The 17,761-nt window shown below is 35.2% G+C and overlaps 2 protein-coding genes across 2 annotated transcripts; one reads left to right on the forward strand and one right to left on the reverse strand.

The window, feature by feature from the left end:
• Positions 1–709: 709 nt before the first annotated feature.
• Positions 710–10,071, reverse strand: ppa1b (inorganic pyrophosphatase 1b). Its single transcript, NM_001017833.1, is given in 11 exon segments — positions 710–1,039; positions 1,154–1,193; positions 1,307–1,382; positions 1,559–1,644; positions 4,361–4,488; positions 4,573–4,699; positions 4,793–4,879; positions 7,412–7,531; positions 7,824–7,877; positions 8,261–8,325; positions 9,961–10,071. Coding segments are annotated over 11 exon segments (876 nt in total). The 5' UTR covers positions 10,022–10,071; the 3' UTR covers positions 710–1,007.
• Positions 10,072–12,040: 1,969 nt separating this feature from the next.
• Positions 12,041–17,390, forward strand: eif4ebp2 (eukaryotic translation initiation factor 4E binding protein 2). Its single transcript, NM_212803.1, has 3 exons — positions 12,041–12,326; positions 14,705–14,881; positions 15,046–17,390. Exons 1-3 carry the CDS (start codon positions 12,194–12,196, stop codon positions 15,075–15,077), a joined length of 342 nt encoding a protein of 113 aa, NP_997968.1. The 5' UTR covers positions 12,041–12,193; the 3' UTR covers positions 15,078–17,390.
• The last annotated feature ends 371 nt before the right edge of the window (positions 17,391–17,761 follow it).

The following is a 17,761-nucleotide window of genomic DNA, read 5'->3' on the forward strand; positions in this document are numbered from 1 at the left end:
GGGCATATTAGCTTTTTAAGATACAGAAAAAAAGTCCTGTATCCACTTATGTGTAGGGGGAAAGTGTGTTTGCACTTTAAAAGTATGGCACATCTGGCTAAAATTGTGGTAAAGGCAACAACCTTGCTGTCACAGACTGTAAAATCAGGTCCAAGGGATAATCCAAAGAGGGCTAGCAAAGAATCAGGATCTATGTTGATTTTTAGGGCTTTCTTGAATGCATAAATAGTCCTTTTTAAAGTATATTGCTGATGCGTTTCAGATGCAGGACCTGTACTTCTTGCTCACACCTTGGATTATTGATTGTTTTCCATCAGTTCATTCATTCATTTTGTTTTGGGCTTAGTCCGTTTATTAATCTGGAATCACCACATCGCAATTATCCAGCATATGTTTTACGCAGCGGATGCCCTTCCAGCTGCAACCCATCACTGGGAACATCCATGCGCTCTCATTCACACAGATACACTATGAACAATTTTAGCTTACTTAATTTACCTGTACCACATGTCTTTGGACTTGTGGGGAAAACCGGAGCACACGTAAACACGGGGAGAACATGCAAACTCCACACAGAAATGCCAACTGGACCCAGCCAAAGATCGAACCAGCGATCTTCTTGCTGTAAGGCGATCGTGCTACCCACTGCACCACCATGACCTTAATATTTGTGTAAAACTGAAAATAAAACCATATGAGAAAACAGCAGTGTCATATGAGAATAGCTTTATTAAAGCATTTGTTCAGAATTGTACAGTACCTGAGTGCCACCAGACTGTTAACTAACATTAGTAAATGTTACAAAGAATCTCTAACCATTATCAAAAACAACTTAACGAGACGCTGGTTAGCTCCTACAACTGTTGCTCTAATACGAGACTCAGCTCTCAAATAAGAAGTGAAGTGCCCCTGTTTTTCTCTAAAATATCCATTATACTCAACAGTTCCTGACATACATATCCTAATAGTCTCATGATCAGACTGGTCCTTTCGCAGTGTTGTCTTCTTTAGTTCTTCGCATAATAGAACCACTTGTCAACTGAAAAAGAAAAAGATAGCAGAGAATTGGGTTGTCAATTTAAATTGAATGGATGCTCAACAGTACAAATGTATAAACTTCAAAAAATGATGCATCATAAAAAGACTGTAAAACCTGAGGTTGGAATTGGACTGGCATCTCCGCAAGCGCATGACTGAAAATGAAAATAAAAAATACATTAGCAGTCATGCTTGATGCAATTGTACCACTATATAAGCAATACACCTGTAAACAGAAATGACTGAAAATAAAAAAGGAAGTTCTTACTCCATCAACAACTGCTTTGGCTTCATCGGCTGAACAGCAGAATGGACTATTACCCTCTGAGACGCAGGTGTTCTTGCTGCACATAGAAAGAGGAAAGAGCAATACAAATAAGGTGAGAAGTATTCGACAAATCCCAAAATGACTGTATATTTCAGTCATGTCTACATGGTTATCTAGTGCTTGAAAGCATGAACAATAGCTGAAATAAAATATCAAAAAATAAATGCAGGTGCTGAATAAACATTCCCTCACCAGTTTAATTCACCAGCATTGGTTTGTTGTGAGAGAAGTGCCTTCCAGAAGCCATGGGTGGCTTTGATTGTCTCAATTGCAAAGTCCTGGAATAAATGTAGCATATTTACACTGCTGTAAAAGCTATATTAGATTTTAAGCTATTGACCTTATTCTAAAATGCAGAAGTGCGCCTGTTTTCGCGATTGTCTTAGAACTTCCGTTTCAGTCGCCTATGGGAGAAATGACAAGGAATAATAAACAGCAAAAAACGGTCACACTACTTGCTCTACAAACAAATGTTTGCATGACTATACAGACCAAGTAGAATAATATAACAAGAAAATATCAGTTTGCAAAATCAAACAGCGAAACGAGCAGTTTTTAATGTCTAAAAATTAATGGAAGTGAATGAGACAGGAAGTCTCGTGCCAAAAAGATTCAAATGGCAGCGCCCGCTTGACTGCGGAGAATAAGGTCAATATAGCGCATGCAATAAATGTAAGACTATGAGCAGTGCTCTATGTGCACAGCCACATTTGTTTCAAAATGTTCCTAAAACTATGAACCCTTTTTACATTTCCGGGTTTCTCAATAGCAGAAGTCATCATAGTTGTGTAAACTTAAGAGCTCAGTGAATGGGAGAGAACAATATATATATTTTTTAACAATCCCATTTGATGAAATAAAAGAAAAACTCCATGATGGTGTTATCAAGACTTTCAGAAAAAAAAAAAATGTGTTAGACTGATAATAGCAGTCAGAAGAGGGAACAATGTCAAATTTACTGTCCTGCCCATACACTATGTATAACAAATGCCTCACACAAGCGGTAATTCATCTTTTTGTAGTTTTATGCAAAGATGATATAATACATACATAAATATATATAAAATGTACATGTTTTTTTTAATCTAAATACTAAAAACTTTATAGAGGATTTAAGAATATAACCGCTAAATGCATTCAATGCAGGTCTTATGAAAAGGGTCCATTGTACAATGCCTGTTTGTGTCTTAGGACAATTTCGAAAATCTTTTTTGATCCACTCTGGACGTTGACTATTATATACATATGCATTTTAAAGCACTTTAACAGAACAGAGCAGATAGAAAAAAGACTGAAAACAATAAAAACAACAAGCATCTGCATTGAAAACTGCGTGTCTGAGGGGACAAAGTTAATTGTGACTATGGTCCAATCCCAATTCTACCTCTTAGCCCTTCCTCTTACTAATTCTCTTTAGTTTGAAAGCGTAGGGCTAAGGGGAAGGGACAAATAGCCCTTCGAACAAAGATTTTTCAGAACCACACTCAAAACCAAATTTCCTAGAATACACCAGCCACAACAGCAGGATAGCAGCACCCGGAAGTAAGGGGATCCACAAATGAGTATTTTTGTCATTATTTTGAATATTTACAACAAACAAACATGTCTTTTTGTAATTATGTTTTCGCGGTTTTCACCTTTTAATGTATAGGACAGTATAGATTATTGACAGGAAAGCATGGGGAGCAGAGAGAGGGGAAGGATCGGCATATGACCGCGAGGTGGGAATCAAACTCGAGTCGTCATGAGCAACGGAGTGCAGTTGTCGATGCACTGACCATTACACCACTGGCGCCGACCAAACATATGATTTAATATACAAAAATAAAATTGGGATTGGGCCTATATTAAATTAGTATAAAGACATTTTTAATGCGGTTAGACAGAAAACTGCTGTATAGAAAAAATAGTCCAAACATCGGATAAGAATGAGCCTCTTAAACTCCTGTGTTTGTCAGTTGGAATACACTTTGGCTGCATTTACACTGCAGAACTTAATGGTCAATTCCGATTTTGTGACTGTATCAGATTTTTTTGATGATCCGTTAACACCATCTTTTAAAAGTAACTCGTATCTGATGTCTGCATTTATACTGCAAACAGCAAAATCCAGGAAAATAAAATTACAAAATAACCAGGAAAAAAAGGGTGAGTACTGATTATAAAAGCACTCTTTTCTCCATTCCTACATTTAATCTGTTCACAGGATTTAATTTGTTATCCTTTTTTACAATTTGTTTTGCTATAGTAGGCATTTTAATGTAATGTCCATGGCATGATTTATGCATGTGATGTATACAATAGTTTTACATTAGTTCATATCGTTTACATGGCGGATGTTGCACTCTTTCCCTCTCTCTCATTAACATGGTTAAAACTTGTGCTACATGAAAATATGAAAGCTTTTTTTTTGTCCTAGTATATTTAAATTTATATTTAGTCATTTAGCAGACGCTTTTGTCCAAAGCGACTTACAAATGAGGACAAGGAAGCAATTTACACAACTAAGAGCAACAATGAATAAATGCTATAGGCAAGTTTCAGCTCTGTAAACTCTAAGAAGGAAAGCATAAGTAATGTATATATATATATATTTTTTTTTTTTGAGTACAGTTAGTGGTATATCAAGAGAGGCAATTGCAGATTAGGAAGTATATGAGATTTAAGGTTTGGAACTCTGCTGTTGTCTGTTGTGAAATGAAAGCATCAGAGTTGACGTCATTCGCAGCGGTTTTTATTGATGCATGACTCTCATTAATTAATTTCCAATCATGAACAAGGCCTGAAACCGATTTGAGAAAATTAGAATCCATGTAATGTTTTTCCTGCTTACATGTACACGGGCCATATCCGATGTGTGCCACATGGGGAAAAGAAACTAAATTGGGTCACTTGAAGTATGCAGTGTAAGTGCAGCCTTTGAATGACTTATAAAATGAATTATACTTTAGGCATGAATTAAAACTTGTTTACAACATTTCCGAACAAATATACCTTGTCTTTGAACTCTCCGTTGAATGCAAACTGGTTCTCAGGTTTTCCATCAGGTACTTTGTATCGCCTAAACCAGTCGACTGTTGCCTCGAGGTAGCCTGGCTTGTGTCGCCTCACGTCGCTAATGTCTATATTTCAGATCAGAGAAATGCAAACAATCACATATCCTTCTCTCTCTTTTAAGTCAATTGGAAAGTGCGAGTGTTATTTACTGTTCAAGTCCTTTGCCTCAGGGTCATCAACGTTGATTGCAATAACTTTCCAGTCAGTTTCACCTTCATCAATCATTGCTAAAACACCCAGGACTTTTACTTTGATGACATCTCCGCGACTACACACCTGAAATGTGGACACATTTAGGTATTTGTTTGTGTAATCCAAAAAATGTGATTTCAGAGATTACTTTAAAAAGCCAAACACCAATATTAATACCTTGCTGCCGATTTCACAGACATCAATTGGGTCATTGTCACCACAGCAACCCGTGTCATTGTCTTTGTGCCCGGGGTCTTCCCAAGTCTGTCAGAAAAGATTTGGTCAAAGTTCTTGGCACAATGGCATTATTAATGTCTACAAGAAAAGCAATTCAATTAATAATGCTAAACTTTCTCTAGCATCATCAATGACAAGCAATGACAGAATAAATTGCAGGTAGATACAGCAGTATTTACAATCTGATAAGCCATACTAAATAAGCCATCAAGTACTAAAAGGATCAGTTTTAATTTGTGGTCAATAAGAAATAATAGATATACAGTACATTATTATGATTTAAAACTTAAGGCATTTTTACTTAGTCATTCAATTGATCAGAAGTGACCATAAAGGCCTGTATAACTCAAGAAAAGATTACTGTAATCCATGATCTCGTGTAGTCAGATAAAAACAGCTATATCCCAGTTCAAACTTATAGTATCATTTTGTCACACATTTGGTTATTTTAAAGAAGAATTCTTGCTATTAATAAGCCATTAACTATGATTTTGCCTCAATAAACCAAGTGGTACTCACTGCTGAGCCACTTGGGCGGAGCTGAGCTCCAGCAAGGGGAGCTTGAGCTCCAGCTCCTTCATCCTTGCACTTCTTCTACAAGTGATGTCACTGGGGCTTGGTGTTAAGGGTGGGGTAAATCATAGGCATTAAAACAGCTTATAGGAGGAGTTGGAGCTCAAGCTCCCTCTCGCTGGAGTTTAAGTGGCTCTGCAGTAAGCAGTGTCTCCAATAAACTCCTAATTTGCTGATTATTAATAGTTATTAAAGGGCCACAAAACCCCATCTAAGCAGGTTATTTTCACACCTCTAGTCTGAAAGAAGTCAGGAAAGTGGTTAAGTCCAGCTTTGTTTAGGGGGGAGTGTCAAGTGGTAAAAGAGGGAAGGGTTTTCACGAAAGGAGAGTTTCATTAAATGAACTACGGCTGATTTTCACACCGGCAACACACATGCAGGAGGGACAAACATTGACTACATTTACATGGACAACAGTAAGGGAATAATTTGCCTTAATGTGAATGAGACAATAATATGATTAAAGTGTACATAAGTTGCGTTTTAAATATTTCTTTCATGATCCCATTTTACATGTTATTGCACATAATTAGACACTGTGCTATCCACATTTTCTTTGGAGTTTCATGTAGTTTCTTTGTTAATTTGTCAACTTAAACTGCAGTTTGGCACTTTTACTTTCAATCAGAAACATTTCATGCACGCCCCCCATGACAAACGAGATTTTGGATGTGAGGAACTACCAGAAGAGTGTAGTTTTAATGGAATTTGATAATGCACGCAGTGTGTGAGGGAACAAAATCCTTTGCATTTTACGGTAGAAACACAGCCATGTGTGTATAAACTATCCTGTCACAAAATGCGGCGAAAATTATACGTGGTGAAAATCCTACACAACGATAATAGTTTCATTAAGGTGTTTACATGTTTACATACTGAGAGCAGCATTTACAGTGGATCTTTCAGTCCATAATATTGTAGTGATTTTAACGTACTGTAACGTAACGTAAACTTTGGAACAATCATTTAGACTAAGGTATGACTTTAAAAACTGAAAGAGTACTACTGACGACATGAACCAACTATGCCATCTGAATAAACAAACAAAGCACATTGATCGCACACTTACCAAATCTGTAAAGACAGGACAATTAATACAAACTGAAACCACATATTTTTTTAAAAGGAGACGAGTGGCAAATCCAGATTTCACAATTTCCAGATGCGAAAAGCTCTCGGATAAAGTTTTTTTTTCCTTACAAACATATTTTTGTCACGTGTTAGCAGACAATTGTAATCCACATGCGTGCCCAGCTGCGCTCTCATAGCGGTGAATTGGAAAAAAAAAACTTTGTTGCAGCACATTTTTAAATACAACACTGACGACCCATGTCTCCAAACAATTCTTAATCTTCCAATTGCTTTAATTATGTTTGACAACGCAACGTGGCGTCTCTGCTGTCAGAACACTTTAAGAGGTAAAAACAGGTCTTCAAAGCTATATCATGCATATTAATGAAGTTGCCTCATTCACAATCGAGTGCGCTAATTGGTTCAAACAATGTCTTTAAAATGAATTAATGCTGAAAGCAGTCTACACACTGGAATTTACACAAGGATCTCATGGCCGTGACGTAGCTTCAAAATTAATTTTCAAACTGTAAGAACGAATTTGCTCGAAATAACGCAAAAACAACCAATTTTCACTTTTTTGTTAAATACATGTACCCTAATAGTGTTTTTAGTAACGTGGGACACATATATGACTGGCAACATCTCAAAAAATGTGTTTTGGTGTTTCGTGACCCTTTAGTAGCGGTAGTAGTTGGGTTTAGATATTAGGTAGGATTAGGGATGGACAATAAAATCATGCAGAATATGTACTTTATAGGTACTAATAACCAGCCAACATAAGCCACTAGTTCATAGTGAGAATTAGTATTTAAACTAAAAGTTACCATGCCTTTTAATGCTTATGTATTGCACTGTATTATACTGTCTTATACTGTGTTTAATGTATGATCAATGTTTAAATAAAAGCCTTACCTGAGGAATTGCTCCATAATTCCAAATATAGCCTTTATGGGGGAAAACATTGGCCACATAGCGCAAATTGCCCTTCTTGACATCTTGCTTAATTGGGTTCAGGGGGTCTTTTGTTGCAATCTATGAAGCAAATCATAATGCTGACTTACAGAATAAAAGAATACATGTAGACTGGCTGATGACTCCTTACTTTGTTTGCATTTCAAAACACACACCCACACCAAAAAATAAAGGTTAAATGTCATTTATTTTTAACACCCCTTAATCCCAGTACATTTACTGTAACCATTCTTGTTTTAGGTGTGTAAATATATATGACCTTGCATGGTCACAAAGTCCTCTATTCAATTGTTTTATTTTGTTATAATGCAAGTGGAGTGGTTTTGCATTGTACTTTCAGTGCTGTTCATACCTCCATTTTTGCATTTGTCCATCTTGGCACTTCAACAACCATGTGGAAAATGTTCTACAAAGAAAATAAAAATGAGAAATTAAATAAAAGAAAACGTCAAGGCTAAATGTGGCATTCCTATTATAGAACTCTAAGGTTTTCATTACTAAAAGCAACCTAAATGCTGTGAGAGCAATTAATCAAAGTTTCACACATGTCACAAGCCAGATATCAAAGCAGTCCAAAGTATTGAACAATGTAAGATGACACTGTTGCAGGGTAAAGATCATTTCTCTCCCAGACTAAGTCCGTTCACCCGATAAAGAGCTAATATACACTGGGCTGTACCGGATTGCGAAATGACCGTTCATTGCCAAAGGGGTCCCACAAGGGAGGGGGCGTCAACACTGTGACCCTGAGGAGAAAATCTGATAACATAATAAATGACCATACTGTACCTGAGCTTCATCTGCAAACATAGGGATGTCATGGAATGGTGAAAGATATTTTCCATCTGAGTTCTCTGTCAAAACCAGAAAAGGGTTTGAATAACATAATATATTTCTCATTTTCAAGGCTTTGTAAATGAATATATTTATGTGATCATATAAAGTAGCATTTCTGTAAGGTACTTTAGTAACAGTTGTAGGCATGGGCCGGTAAAGGATTCTGTTGGTATGATAACCTTGAATTAATTATCACGGTTTCATGGCATTGTGATTACTTCTCTAAAATATATTCTTTTTTTAAATGTCTGGGTAAAAAACTACAACTTTTATTCCCTTTAAAAACAATATATTTAATTTTTTGAAAGATTTTCAAGTGAATCATTAACTTCTGCTGTCTTCACTTGTTACAAAGACACAGATTTCTTAACAATTTAAAACAGCATCTTAGGATATCTTTTCGGCTTGAGATACTGCTGTCCTGAAAAACAAAAAAAAAAACAAAAGAAAAAAAATCTACTCTAATTACACATTCCCAAAGAATGGTATTATTGAAAATTTTGGCAGTCTTAAAACCTAGACTTTTCCAAACCGTGGTATACCTTGAAAAGGGTTATTGTCTCATGCCTAATATGTTGTTATCATAAAGTCAAAAACCGATTGTTTTGAATGCATGTACAAGAAATGAATCATTAAAGATCCTACAACATCAAAAAAAAAAAAAAAAAAACCCTTACATCACTGTTTATGCTATTTGTATCGTTTTATTTAAGAATGAAAGTTTAAATAATGTTTGAATAAATTATTTCTTTAAACTGCCTTTACTGAATGAGCAGTGCTACGTCCGATAGATCGCAAGATTATGTCTTTCTTTTCTTTTTCATTCTTTTATAACCTGTTTTAACACATTTTAATCTGTTTTATCAGTTTTAATGATTTTTATTTAATCATTTCTTTTATTCTTGTGCATGTAAAGCACTTTGAATTGCCATTGTGTATGAAATGTGCTATATAAATAAACTTGCCTTGCACAAGTGTGTTAATGATAATCTCGAGCAATTAATATGAATCACTAATCATTTTACTCATTTTTGAAGGTGGTGTCATGCTGCTGCTAAGGGTGAGACGTCTGCTGCAGAAACCTGGCAGCTAAAATAAACAAAGCATACCCTATTCTGAGAATAATCACCTAGTATATCTGCTTTACTATATTTAGATTTTGATTTAAGGGTTATTTTAGACTGCAGAAGAAAATAACAGCACTAGATCTTTATATGCTAATTTGAGAAAGCAACTGAATGATGCAACGAGCCAGTCCTGCATTGCATTTATATCTGGAGTTACACAGTAAAAACACCAATATAACGAGATTGAAATGCCTTCTGTTTGGTAATCAAAATACTTTGTAGTTCATTTAGGACTTTCTGTTCTTAATTTGTAACCGGTATAACAGGTTATAGTACGCTTTCACTAAAACCATAAATACATCAGTAACTACACGTTAAAATAGCCATTCTGTACGGATAATCGGCTTAATATCGTAAAATATAAGCATTTACTGCTTCTCGAGTAAATTTTAGATCATAAATGACGCGAGAAAAAGCGACACGTGGGACTTGAGGCCCAGCCCCTTTCATCTTAATTCAATAATCACTGTCGCGATCGTACAAACTACTTCAAATCCATCACTTAAGAACAGAATTCATACTCACTGAAGTATAGCCTATAGCTCAAAGTGTTGGGGTTTCCTCTTTCTTCAGTTAAGAAGCTCATATTGGGCGCTCTGGTGTGTGTATTGATTCCGGTAGGCTGTGTGTGTGTGTAAAGACAGGACAGCAGCGGCGCCGTGCTTATGGAAATCGCGCATGCGCAGAGACTAGATTGCGCAGAGACCGAAAAGTGATGTATTGCGTCTGATTTATGAATTGACAATGAGCCTCTCTCTCTCTCTCTCTCTCTCTCTCTCTCTCTCTCTCTCTCTCTCTCTCTCTCTCTCTCTCTCACTTTGTGTAATTGTAATTAGAGTTAAAGCAAAGTTTGAAATAAAATACTTTTAATGAGGTCAAATTATATTCTTTTTATTGCTCCAGTTTGAGAAAAAGGAACAAGACATCTATTATAAAACTATAGTCTGATTAAATAACAACCAACATGAAAACAGGAGAAAGGAAAATAAATAATTAAATAAAATATTAAATAATACCAAGTTAAACACTGAAAGCAATTTCTGACTTTTCACACATTTTTTAAATTAATTTTATTCATGCTCAAAGACAAAATCTAGCAGTAAAATGAAAGCAAAAGTGAAATGCACAGTCCTTCTCTTCTGCTTCACTAAATGTGCTTTACAATATTTTGAATACAGGCTACAAGGTTAAACTGAGTTTTGAAATCTATACAAAGTCCAGACTGAATGAATGTATTTATTTTTAATGGTATTAATTTGTTATTTATTTGATATGATGTGATCACAGATGTTATTATTGAATTTTGAAAAATGTAAAAAATTCTTAAACTGACAGTTAAGTTTATAAAAAACAATCCCTATCAAGTAAAATAAGAACAGAAATTAATATAAAATAATTTTAATTATGTTAAAAAAACTAAATCTTGCAGAAAAAAAGCAAGCAAAAGTCCTCTTATATCACACAATGTGTTTTTTCAATATTGTGAAATAAACAAGGTTACGAGGTTAAACTGAGTTCAGTAATCTATACGAAGTCCAGACTAAATCAACGTATTTATTTAACATTATTTATGTGATATGATCACAAATGTGATTATTGAATTTTGAAAAATCTGAATAATTTTTACTGAGATAACAAACAATTTGCATTCACAATCCTCCCATCCTCAATAACATGAATACTACTACTACTACTACTACTACTACTAATAATAATAATAACAATAATACAGCATTCATGTATTCATTCATTTTCTTTTCAGATTTACCCTATAAATCTGGGGTCGCCACAACGGAATGAACCGCCGATTTATCCAGCATATGTGTTACGCAGCAGATGCCCTTCCAGCTGCAACCCATCTCTGGAAAAAAATAAATAAATAAATAAAATAATAAAAAAAAAAAAAAAAAAAAAAATATATATATATATATATATATATATATATATATATATATATATATATATATATATATATATATATATATATATATATATATATATAAATAAACAAATAAATAACAAATAAAATAAATGATACAGAAAAATACAAAACAGGGGAGTTGAAGTTCTCACAATATGCAACCAAAATCCTCAAATGATGAACATAAATATCTTTCTTGTTGGCTTTTCATCTCTTTTAATGTCTTTAAATATATATATCAGATTCTCCTTTAAACACCCATAGTCTTGGGGAAATTAAAAAAATATATAAAAATTTATGAATATAAAATTGCAATAATATCAACAAATTCATTATCTATCTTTTTATCTTTAAGCATTACGTTAAACTTAATAATTTCCTATGAGAAGATAAGTCTTGCAGATGTTTTCTGATGTATCCAAACCCAAACTAATTTTTGTCCCAAAATGTTTGTACCAATTTACATCGGAAAAACAAGTGTATAATTTTTTTAATGTCTAGGTTACAAAACTAGCATACATTTGAGTCAACAATATTTAATTTTATCCTTATAAGTTATTTTGCAGTAAAAACTCATTGACTGGTATCAAAAATGTTGAGTAAAACAAATTGTGGGCGTTGAATCGACGTAATTCTTCCCTGACGTCATATCCTCCGAGCGCTCTTCGCTTCCTGCCTGGCGGAGGGAGGGGTCGGTGCTGACGGCTGGGAGGACGAGCTGAACGTGAAGAAAGCCCTGGGAAAGCGATAAGAAACGAGGGGAAAGGGCCCGAGGTTTTTACCTTCCATCGGGGAAAACTTATCGCTCGACTCTGATTAGCACCCGAAGCAAGTGCAATGTCGTCCAGTCGTCAGCTTAGTGAGAGCAGGGCCATCCCGACCAGGACGGTGCTGATCAACGACTCAACGCAGCTACCTCACGACTATTGCACCACTCCTGGAGGCACTTTATTCTCCACCACCCCGGGAGGTAATAAAGCGAGACGAGCCCTTAAATATGCAGCTGTTTGCAGGGAGATCGTGTAATAATGGTTGGCCTGTGTTGGCCAGGAAGCCGTAACCACATAAAACGGCTGTGTCTTAAAACCTAGTGTTCCACCTGCCTAGATAGCATTATAGGGTTCTCGCTGTAACCTTCGTTTAGTTTGCATGTAAACAGTGTAATGATGGTCAAAAACGCTAAGACTTTTAAAACGGACATGGTTTAAATATGTATACTAGGTAGGCAGCGTACTAGGTTTTTGAGACACAGCCATGTAGTTCAAAACAAAAACAGCGCCGCCTGTGCGTCGATATGATCAACATGATTGGTCCGCAGTGACTGATTGACAGAACAGGACAGAACAAAGGAATGTAGGACATTAAACGCACATAAGGATATGTATAGTAATAATGAAATATACTATATCAATTGTCATCTTAATTGATATATAGATCAACAATATGTTTGCATATATTTGTGCCTATTTGTGTATGCATGCATATGTATGCATGTAGGATGTTCTGTGTATGTATGTAGGATTTCTGCAGGATCTAAAAAGTCTTGGTTCACCATTTAAGGATTTGAAATGGATTCAAATTTAGGCATGAACTCTTGCAAGTAGGCATGGGACAATAATGGTTTTCAAGGTATATCACAGTTTGGAAAAGTCAAGGTTTTAAAACCGCCAAAACATTTTTTTGTTACACCTTCCCTACAGTATATGCAATAATTTTTTCAAAGTTTTTGTTGCTGTTGTTGTTTTTAGGACAACAGTTTCTCCAGCAGATAAGAGATTGAAAGATATGGTTTTAAATTGTAAAGAAATCTGTGTTTTTGACACTAATAAACACAGCAGGAGTCAATGATTCATTTGAATTATTTAACCTGACATGTTCCAAAATATTTCAAATGTTTTGCATAATAAAATATATTGGCTGCGTGCAAAATCACAGACTACTCATTAGGTACTGCATTTAAATAAAAGTTTACTACTCAATCAATAGAATAGTATGTTCTATGCAGTATGAATGTGAGTAGTATGAATGAGCTTGGATGTAGTACGGGGTTCATTTTGTCATCATCACATGACAGACCTGCTTCACTTTCATGAATATTCTCGCAGTGTATCATGGGATAGCGTCGTGTCCATTGAATGTGCACTTTAGAATCTCGGCGAAAGTAGTAGGTCATCCAGGTACTACTCGCATACTGTTTATCAAATTCTATGAATCGGCTTGCATACTGTTTTTAGCGTACTATATAGTATGTAAGCATGCAATTTCAGATGCAGCCATTGCTTTTAAAACAGAATACATTTTTTTATTATTATTTTTTTTAACCCAGACGTTTAATAAGAATATATTTTGGAGCAGAAATCACATTACTGTAAAACCGTGATGTTTTTATCCAAGGTTATCATACCATTAGAATCTTATACTAGCCAATGCCTACTTGCAAGCAAGTATTTTTGTTTTGCAGTATAAACATGCTTAAAGGGACAGCCCAAAATTAAAAATTCTTTCATCATTTACTCATCTTTCGCCATTTGAGTTTTTTTTCTAATAAACACAAAAAAAAGATACTTTGAAAAATGCTGGTAGCTGGCACACATTGACTTGCGTAGTGTTGTTCCTCTCAATTCCTCACTTTCCCTCTCATAACATGTAATAATGCTTCTCAAGTAACTAAATCTTGATTTAACATATTGTGAATATTTGTAACTTAAAAAAGAATTATGAAGTGACCAAGAGGGCACATTAAAGTTATTTCAGAATCCTATTATTCAAACTTTAAAAGGATAGTTCACAAAAAAAAATGAAGAAGTACTGTATAAAAAAACAAGGAAAATATTTCAAAGAATAACCAGAAACCATGCTAACCAATGACATGTATAATCACGTAAAGTCAACGGTTAACATTAACATTTTAGTTACCAGCATTTCCTGTGTTAAACAGTAAGCAAAACTCATACAGGCTTGGTACAAGTAATGTGTATAGGATGACAGTATTATTATTAATATTATTATTATTAGCTAAAATCTTTCATGCAATGTTTTTTTATAAAATTGATTTAAAAGATGCAGAAGTAGCAAAAATATAATTTTTTTTTTAATGTGTAGCTCACCCTAATTGGGACATGAGCTTCATTAAAACCATTAATAATCCCATTAAAATCATCATAATTTTCTCACCCATATTCTCAACCCCATATAATTTGCTTACATATTATTACTGCAAAGCAAAATGTGTCAGATTGCTTTAGGTTGAGGTTAATTTATAGTCTTCCATAGGGAAAAAAGTGCTACTTTGGAAGCTGTATATTAAAACAGAATCATAACATAATATATTTATTTATGACAATGCAGGAACCCGAATAATCTATGATCGTAAGTTCCTGTTGGACCGGCGTAACTCCCCCATCGCCCAGACCCCACCAGCGCACCTGCCGGTTATCCCAGGAGTGACGGGCAAGAACATCCTGAATGAAATCAAGCGGAATGAAGCGAACAACATCAACAACCATGATGCCAAGCCAGGGCAAGGTTAGTCTTTCAAACTGACCGAACTGGAACCGTTTCCACTGGAACCTCCCTGCTTTGTGCTTCATCTTGTGTACACAAACAGACATGAATCAGAGTAATGTTGCCTAACACTATTGTCTTTTAGTGGTCATGCATGACACTTTTTGTGTGTGTCTGTGTTACAGGTGAAGATGCTCAGTTTGAGATGGACATCTAAAGAAGAGGAACCTACGTGAACAACGATTAATTACCTGGTACCTGTGTGCCAGTGGCTTGGCTTGTAGATACCAATGTTGTGAGCCCTCTCCTTTAGCTCTCTCTAGCTGCTGGGTGCTGTTTAATCATGGGGATAAATGACTAAAGTTTGCCCAGTGGTGTTGCTGGAGCCCTGAAAGTTAACCTGTGAGCCCTGTTGAGCTCTTCTTTTTTGTTGTTTAGGTTTCAGGGCTGCCATCAGCAGTACTTGCTTGAGTCACAGAGCAAGGGAAAAATTCTCTATTGCAAGTGCCCGGATATATTACCAATTTACCATAATAGACTCATAAACGGATCAGCCATTAGAGATTCACTGCTGATAGATCAAAGTACACTGTTCCAGTTGATGCCCTTAATGCAGTCTATTTCGTTCACACATAAACTGATTTGCAGGACATGCGGTTATCATTATCTCCCTATATTTTCGATTGTTTTTCCCCCAGTTAATTTTAAAAGGGACAACAGGATTATATTCATATTTTTTGATTCAAAAAGTGAAAAAATTCCAATCATTCCTGCTCTTTTATATCATTTTTTTTTCACCTCAATACATTTTTCAGGTGTTCAAAAGAATAGTTTTATATTATTGTCCAAAAATGCATAATTAAACCATTGACCTTAATCATTCATTTGAACTGACACATGATTTCAATGCCAAATGTGCACAGAATTTCTCATTTTATTTAGGACTACCCCAAAATAAGCATTTCAGGTCATATTAGTTTAATTTCCCAGTTTTTTCACTGTTAATTTTAAGAAAAGAAACACCTAATCACATTCGTGAAAGACCAAACTGTTACTTTAGATTAAAGAGAATGTTTCTGTTCAGATTTATTTTGCTAACAGTAAGGTTTGTTTCTTTGTTTGTCTTTGAGAGATGAAGCGTCAACATAGCCTAGTTAAAAGTTAATAACACCAAGTAATGTTTGATTGGATAAAGGGTTTAATATACCTTATAAGATGTTGACAAAGAAAGCTGGTCTCAGGAAGCACTTGCTTTATGCACCTAACAATTACGCATCTTACGGCTCCTGTTACGGGAGAAAAAGCACGGTGAATATTTAACATTAATATCAGCTGTGACATCTGCTGTTACTTTCCGAAATACTACAATCCTCACGAACCTTGATAATCAAATCAAAGGTAGGAAAGCACTGAAGTGTTGTTTTGGTCATCGTACCATCGGTCTGTCTCATAAGCGCACACAATGTGAACGAGTTTTGTCGCGAGCAGACATTCATTTTGATTCAGATCAAACGTCTCGAAAACTTGAATTGAATCTTTCCAATGCTCTTCTATGCATGTTCTTTCGGTCTGCTTCTTAAGCTTTAGTTCACATGTCAGATCATTTTAACGTTGTTGTTTTTGGGGGGGGACGCCAAATCGTGTGGAAGACGAGAATTATTATTGTAAGAGAATTAAGCAAAGAGATTATTCAAACAAAGTGACTTAAAGAGGATAAGACTTATTCTCATGACTTTAATTGTCTTTTTCTGTGCTCCAGTCTTTGTCTGAGGCACAGAATGATTTATTTTTTCCTCTCACAGTGATCTCTTGTGCTTAGCCTCCGTATCCATGCCTTACTTTACTAAGCTGAGCAGCTGTGTCAAATACAGTACCCTTTCATACCTTAAAACGGGATCAGTTCCTTTCTTTCGTTTCTTTCAAGTGGAGAACAAGATCAAGATATTGCTGTTTTACTAGAAAACATTTATATTTTTGGAAACATGTTTGTTATCATTTACTTTCTTACAGAAATGGGACGATTTGGAAATGCAGAGGTGTAATATTTGTAATAGTAATGGATTGGTTAAAAGCAAATACAGAATTTAGGTTTGACTTTGAGGTCACAGTTAAGTTTCTATTCAATTTTGAGAACTTGTAAAATCCTTGGAGTATGTTTTCATGTCCGGTTTGCGCAAAAGTCACATTCAAGTTCTAATGATTTACAGTGAAGGGAAATTGGTGTATACTGTCCTTCTGTAATGGATATGAATGGTCAAATTCCAGCTTGTTTCAACTCTAAAATTATGAAATGTTAAATTTTTTTATTTAAAAAAAAATAATGCTTACTATTGCTTTATGCTTTCCCCACGCATCAAACTATCAGAAATGCATTTAGTTCTGTGTGAGGGGATTTAAGATGGACGTGTTTTATCTAATATGGCAAAAAACATTGGAAACTGTATTTTCTTTCTTCTTTGACCCTGTTAATTTTAATGAAATGCCAATGCCAGTGGACACTATTACAGCAATTAAAGTTCCTTGATATCAACTCTGTTTGTCTTCTCTTACAACTGATTACTATGGTTGAATGCAATGTAAACAACCCTTTAGATGTGAAATAACTAGGGTTGCCACTAGATGGAGTACTGGGGTATGGGGACAGCGCTGTTTTGTGGAAAAAAAAGATTTAGGTTACCCCCAAGTTAGTTTTGTGAATAAAGTATTTGAGGATTTATTTCTAAATATAATTTACAGTTTTAACTCAGTAACGTATAGCTTAATCCAAAGTGTTCAGTAAAGTGTTAGACTAAAGGGGCGTTTCAATGTGTCTATTCTTCTTGTCTCCAGCCTGAAGCCCTTATTACAGTACATGAATGCCTGATGTGAAGTGAGCTCGGTTGCTTGGAAACTCATGGCAAC

The sequence above is a fragment of the Danio rerio genome, chromosome 13 (assembly GCF_049306965.1).
Source record: "Danio rerio strain Tuebingen ecotype United States chromosome 13, GRCz12tu, whole genome shotgun sequence".
Taxonomy (NCBI): domain Eukaryota; kingdom Metazoa; phylum Chordata; class Actinopteri; order Cypriniformes; family Danionidae; genus Danio; species Danio rerio.